This window comes from Puntigrus tetrazona, chromosome 6 (assembly GCF_018831695.1).
Source record: "Puntigrus tetrazona isolate hp1 chromosome 6, ASM1883169v1, whole genome shotgun sequence".
NCBI classification, from domain to species: domain Eukaryota; kingdom Metazoa; phylum Chordata; class Actinopteri; order Cypriniformes; family Cyprinidae; genus Puntigrus; species Puntigrus tetrazona.
In genome coordinates, this window is record NC_056704.1 from 26,831,238 (window position 1) to 26,838,117 (window position 6,880).

The window sequence follows — 6,880 nt, forward strand, 5'->3', positions numbered from 1 at the left end:
TATTTTTGAATGCGCTGCTACTGGTCTAATTGGATTCAATGATCTATGCTAAGCTATGCTAGTGTTTCTTTAAATGTGTCCTTTCTGCTTAAAAGCATGCATTAAAAAAATTCTATCATTAAAATAATTATCATTTGCATAGTTTCCCATAATGCATTGGACTCGATGCGACCATTTCAATACAAAAACTCATTATTTGTTTGGTCTACCAAATTTTTACACCAAACTGGAATAAAAAAGAATGACGGCCATAATAGTTTCCAAATGAAAGCAACGTAACATTAACAACACGTTCAGGATACAGTTCTCGTCGCCGGTCCGGTTTTTAGGCGGTCCGGGCATGTTGAGCAGGACTAGTTTGGCCTCCTGGGATTTCTTAACAATGACTTCGTTGAGTCTGAGTGCAGTATGCATGCGCCTCACGTTGGACTGGTTTCTGAAAACAAAACCATCGTCAACCATAAGCTCCTAAACATTCATCAACGTCATCGAGCGCGAATGCGTGTGAGATACTTACAGATTTTCCCACTCTCTGCGGCGTGACAGAGAAAGAACGAAAGACCAGTGTAAACGTGCGCAATGCAAAACTGAACCTAAACTCAAACCCTAGTTTGAAGGGTCGCATGCTGCACTCACGGCTTCATGTTGAAGAGGTCTTTGATGGCCTCTGGTGTCGTAGCTCCTATAGGTTTGGCCTGCTCTCCGTCACACTTGGCTTCGGTCCATGTCATCTGAACGGCCGTGCCGGGGGTCTCGGCGTCTGTGCTGGGGGACTGCGGCGTGGCCGGGGTCGGCGGGTTGGTACTCTTGTCATGAATGAGCTGTTCCTGTTGGGACGGTGACACAGGGACAGACTGAGAGGGCAGGACCGGCACATACGCACATACGGAGAATGTCAGGGCAAAAGAGAAGGAAAAGCAAACGTTAATGCTCAGACAGAGATTAGAAGAGTTTAAAATGACAAGATAAACAAAAGAGTAAAAATAAATCATAAAGGATTGTGAAATAAAAGTAAACAATACAGTTAAGAAATAACAGTAATAACAAATGAGATTATGATCACAATGAAAATGCTTTACAATGAATGATACTTTTATCATCAATACTTTCATTTTAGTGTTATTGTATTTCATTATATTTATAAGAATCACAATGAAATCGACAATGCATTATAATGAACAATATTAAATATTACATAATTATTCAATTAAAATAATAAATAAATCCAAAATTAAAAATGAACTTATGAATAGATTGGTTATTTTAGTTTTATATATATATATATATATATATATATATATATATATATATATATATATATATATATATATATATATATATATATATATATATATATAATATATATATACTTTTTTTTTTTTTTTTTTTTTACTTTTTTTAATTTACCATATATATTTCAATAAAATGTATTCTCATTAAAATAAATGTAAAATAATTAATTTGACAATTTTCCATTGCTAGTTGTTTTATTATAATTATTTCTTCATTTTAAAAACAAAATAAACATAATTAAAGCAAATTAATACAAATTAAATAATTAAAACGGCATTCCTTATAACTAAAAACATTTAAAATAAATATCTTTTCAGAGAGAAAGAGAGAGAGAGCGAGAGATGGTTCTGCCGTGTCCATTACTCTGAAAGGCATCAAGAAAACACTGATATCAGACAAGACAGTCAAGCTGAGATCTCAGCATGTTTAACACAAGCGATGCGGCTGTTATCGGCATGTACAATGAAAACTGTAAAGCCATTCATTTGTTTCTGAGATATCTGAAGACGCGGTCATCAAAGGCGCAGAATGAAATGAGCATTGCGGGCTCGTTGGTCACGCCGTACCTCCTCTTCTGGTTTCTCCTCTTTGCTGCTGGCCGCCGGCTCCTCTGTCACACTCAGCTGGGTCGTGACAGCGGCCGGGTTCTTCCGGCGGATCGACCCGCGAGAGCTGTCAGTGATGCTCTGGATCTGAAGGGAGAGGAGGGATGGGAATATTAATGAGGCCAGACCCCGCCCACATGCAGCGATGTCATGCATAATGAGCTTCAACGCGCAGCCTTGCCTAGTCTGTGATGCGATATTATTATTACCAATGAAGTGCTTTTCATAAAAGAAACACAAAGTGTTTTAACTGTTTGTAGAGCAGCATGTCTGATCGTAAACAGGGGTCGACGGGGAATGTTTGAGGACGTGTACCTCACGCTCGCGCTCGGTCTTGGTGAGGTTGATCTGCTTCAGGATCTGAGATCTCTGCTCCATCACCAGGGTCTTCTCATATGTGTACGCTGAGATATCGCTGTCATGCTGAAGACAGAGGACAGAGATGCAGACAGATGCTACGGTTTTCAATAAAACTGTGAGTTACTCTCTGAACTGTACAGAAGCAGTGAGAAAAGACTACAGATAATTAAAGAACAGTTGACCCAAATACTTTTGTCTTTATCTGCAGCTATTTTTTTGAAAAATGCAATCAAAATTTTGTAAAAATAATTATAAAAAGTAAAACAGAAGTAGAATTTTATCTATATACAGAATTATATATAGATAGAATATAATTATATATATATATATATATATATATATATATATATATATATATATATATATATATATATATATATATTTTTTTTTTTTTTTTTTTTTTTAATGTAATGTAAAAGTAACATGAATAAATAAATAAATATTATTTTTAAATAACTTTTTGGAATCATTTTTAGACATACGCTATATATATATATATATATATATATATATATATATATATATATATATATATAGTCATTTTACATTACTGACTTTATCGACATTATTATTGACATTATTAGCACAATTGCTATAAAGTGCTAGGTGCTATAAAAATAAAAGGTGATGTTTACTACAGCATCATTTTCTGCCCCAGATAATTAAAATACTTAATATATCAAATATACCTGCCTAGTTAATTTATGCTCACACAAACCCTGTAATTTCTTCAGCTTTTGAACTTAAACACCGAGTGGGAGTATGAGGGCGAGCGGGTGCTTTACCATCTCCACCACCTCCACCGCAGCGTCGATGCGCAGATGATACAGGAAGGTCGTCAGATCCTTCTTCATCTGGATGCTGTTATCGTCCATCTGAGCCACGGTGAAGATGCGCATCTTGCACTTCCTCCAAACCTGCAGGACACCATCCACCAATGTCAGCGGCAGTGACTTAACTTCAACTTCAATGACAGAAAAGAGGAGTTCGAGCACCTTGTGCTGGCGGAGGAGGAAGGGCAGCAGCATCAGCATGCCTCCATCATGAACGATCCACCACACGTCGATATGACCCTCGGTGAAGCGCTCTCCGTTTGACGGGAAGGCCGAGACGTTCCTGGGCACCAGCAGGGCTTTACTGGCAGCCGTGGTTTCTCTTACCAGCTCTGTAATGAAGACATCTTTATATTTATTATTTACGCTCATGATGAGTATATTATCTTTGAGCCTTTTGTTTAATGGTGTGGATCTGATGGCCTGCTTCAGATTGTGCGCATTAAGTAACAAAAAAGATAAAGCACATATCTAATAATAAAAAAACGTACAATTAATATATAATGAAGCTCTGTGATGAAGACTTATTATTTGTTATTTGGATATTTATTATTTGGATCTGATGTCATGCTTATTTATTTGTTCTTCAGGTTGTGTGCATAAACAAAATAATAAAAATAATAATAAAAAAATTGTATTCATATATAATGTTTTTAATTCCTATATATATATACACACATTTATTTTTGAAAAAAAGTATCACAGGTAAAAAAAGCATTTCTGAAGGATTATGTCACACTAAAGACTGGAGAACTGATGAAAATTTAGCTGTGATCACAGCAATAATTGACATTTTACAATATATCCGAATAGAAAACTGTTATATTAAATTGTAATAATATTTCACAGTAATACTGTCCTATGGTATTTTTAACAAACAAACACAGTTGTGATGAGCATAAGGCATTTCTTAAAACAAACACTTTAAGAACTGTATATATATATATATATATATATATATATATATATATATATATATATATATATATATATATATATATATGTGTGTGTATCATGTTCATCATGAAAAATACATAAAAATAAAAAGCCCTATGTGTATGGATTATTCAAAAATGCCATTGTTATAGTATACAGCTGTATAATATTCAAAGCATTTTCTGGTAGAGTCTTCAGTAGGAGTCATTATATAGTCAAATAAAGCATTGCTGTAACCTACATTCATATCGAGATCAATCTTTCATCCTTCCATCCATCCAATCATTTGTATCCACACAGAATCGATGCTCGAGAAGATTCATCTAATGCTCAAACACTTGCATTCAGCCGCGCGGTCTATTTCTGTAACCGCTGCGAATCTGATGAATTAAAACCATCGCTCGTTTCTTAAAATTCTCAAGTGAACATCTGTGGTGTGAGACGTGAAGCTGCACCTGCTCGGTCTGAGCTTCATAGTTTAGCGGTGAAGAACAGACCCGACTTTAACAGCTTTAAACCTTACATACTGACTCCAGAGGTGGGAAATCAATCTCGGGAAGCCAGGGGAAAACTATACGGCTCAGCTGGGTTGTATATACTTTATCTTTATCTCCTCAAAGTCCATAGGAAAAATAAAACAGGCGCGAACGACTCTACAAAAGCTATAAAATGCAGTTCAGATCATTTGATGAGAAATGCTAAGCTCTCTGCCTTTTGATGGCAGACGTTCGTTTTTTTTAAACTATATTTTTGAAACAAGAAGGAGAAACACCTCCAAGATCCATTACATCTCATTGCTGTTTGGGATCAATAGTAAAAGGGATCTCATTTGTGTTCCCCAAAAAACTACAGTAAACGGTCGATAACTTAAAACAAGAAAAACAGCAACAACACCTATACTGTTAAAACTATTGCTATTGAATTTTTTTCTCCATTGAGGAGGAACCTTCCTTAAAAGGTTCTTTTGGGAATCAGAAAATCTAAGAGCGTAGTCTGAAGATCATTAAAACTATAAAGAACCTTTTAAGGAGAGTAAGGTTCGCCGCTTGTTTAAGCATTTTGTAAGATCTTCATCGTCAACGCAAGGATAAAACGTCTCTCACCAATAAAGTTTCTCCAGCTCTGATGATCCTCGGCCTGCTTCCAGTTGCGCGGCCAGCAGGCCAGAACGGTGTTGTGCTGAAGACCTCCCAACCCTCCGGCCTGGACCAAATGTGAGGTGGCGTCCCTCATGTTTGAAGAAATAACCACCTGACAGAAACCCTTTACCTTCTCCGCCTCCATGAGCTTCCTCAGAGACTTTGAGACGCAAAACAGAGTCAGGAATTACGTCGTAACGTGAAGAGACGCGTGTGCTGTCACTGTGTGAGTGTCACCTGCTCGGCCTGCTGTCCTCGAGGATGGTTTTCCAGGTAGGTTCCCTCCAGAGCTGTGCCCACGATGGTCAGACCCTTCCCAGCCTTCAGCTGACTGGTCAGAGACAGCAGACGAGGCTGCTCCACGCTCAGCTCCGAGTCCATGTTGACCAGAACTAATATCTGAGGTCTGAGAGGAAAGACAAGCAGGAGAGAATAGTGTCAGAACTTCACAACACAAATACTGTACCTTAAAAAAAAAAAAAAAAAAAAAAAAATATATATATATATATATATATATATATATATATATATATATATATATATACATACATACATAATATGTAAACGTACAAAACATTAATTTCAAAATAATTTAAAATATTTTTACACACAAAAAATATATAAAAATGCAATCATACAAATAATTGTACATTATCTGTATAACTATTAGTGCTGTCAAATTACTAATCGTGATAATCACAACGTTTGTATGCATAATATATGTGTGCATATTTATTATGCATATATAGCTACAAACGCATGAATGCGTATTTTAAAGAAATATATTTATGTACAGTATAAAATATAAGAATATGAATATATAAATGTATAAACAAAATATATATACTGGATGTGTGTTTGTATTTTTATGCACATAATAAATGTACGCAGTACAAATGCATATATAATGTAAACAAAACTTTTATTTTGGATGCCATTAATCGTTTGACAGCACTAAAAAAATACAATATATATAACGAATGCATATCAACCTAAGTATAATCATACGAATATGCATATTACAAAAATATATTTTTTGTTTTTGAATTTTATTTTAGCCTACTTATATTGATGAAAAAACTATTAATATAAATTCTAGAATTATATACAGTATTTATTATACAGTTTTTTTTATTTACATTTATTATAACAGTATAATTATTATTCATATATACTTGATTTGTCCTTTTTTTTTACCTCCAGTTCTTGGTGTGCGGTGGTCCCTCTTCCAGCCTCATGAGGGCGAAGCGGGCCGCGCTGAGAGACAGACCTCTTATTCCATCACCCCATTCCTTTTCTGCCCTGTCAGCACACACACACACACACACACACACACACACACACACACACCTAGGTTCAGAATGCCATTCCAATATTTAACGTTCACCATTTCTGCATAGATGCTTTTTCTTTTGGGTTTCTAAGAATAAACTGAACACTGGCTGCATATGACGTTATCTATTACTTATTAGAACTGTTGAGATCGAAAAAGGCATAACAGGGTTGTCTGTTTAAAAAAAAAAAAAAAAAAGCCTCGTATATGAAGTTTTATATGAACGGTTGATACGCAATTTACATTTTCATTTTTTTAACTTTAAAGCATACTGCCATGTAAATAAAGCTTTCATGCAAACGTGAAATAAATAGTCAATTTTATAAATAATTTGGGAACGGAGCGAAATATAATACACTAACTGGCAATTCTAGTACTACA

At 35.2% G+C, this 6,880-nt stretch overlaps 1 protein-coding gene across 5 annotated transcripts in view; it reads right to left on the reverse strand.

Annotated features, from left to right (window-relative positions):
• Nucleotides 1-6,880, reverse strand: part of slc12a5a (solute carrier family 12 member 5a) — a 127,181-nt gene that overhangs the window by 3,099 nt on the left and 117,202 nt on the right. For 3 of the 5 annotated variants that reach the window (XM_043242657.1, XM_043242660.1, XM_043242659.1), the window contains 10 exons: nt 6,364-6,468; nt 5,404-5,572; nt 5,131-5,326; nt 3,254-3,423; nt 3,044-3,175; nt 2,214-2,321; nt 1,860-1,985; nt 637-854; nt 518-532; nt 303-436 (listed from right to left, as the gene is read on the reverse strand). In XM_043242657.1, the coding sequence (XP_043098592.1) occupies nt 303-436; nt 518-532; nt 637-854; nt 1,860-1,985; nt 2,214-2,321; nt 3,044-3,175; nt 3,254-3,423; nt 5,131-5,326; nt 5,404-5,572; nt 6,364-6,468 (1,373 nt within the window). The remainder of the gene's footprint in view (nt 1-302; nt 437-517; nt 533-636; nt 855-1,859; nt 1,986-2,213; nt 2,322-3,043; nt 3,176-3,253; nt 3,424-5,130; nt 5,327-5,403; nt 5,573-6,363; nt 6,469-6,880) is intronic. The other 2 variants (XM_043242658.1, XM_043242662.1) reach the window with 1 other exon arrangement.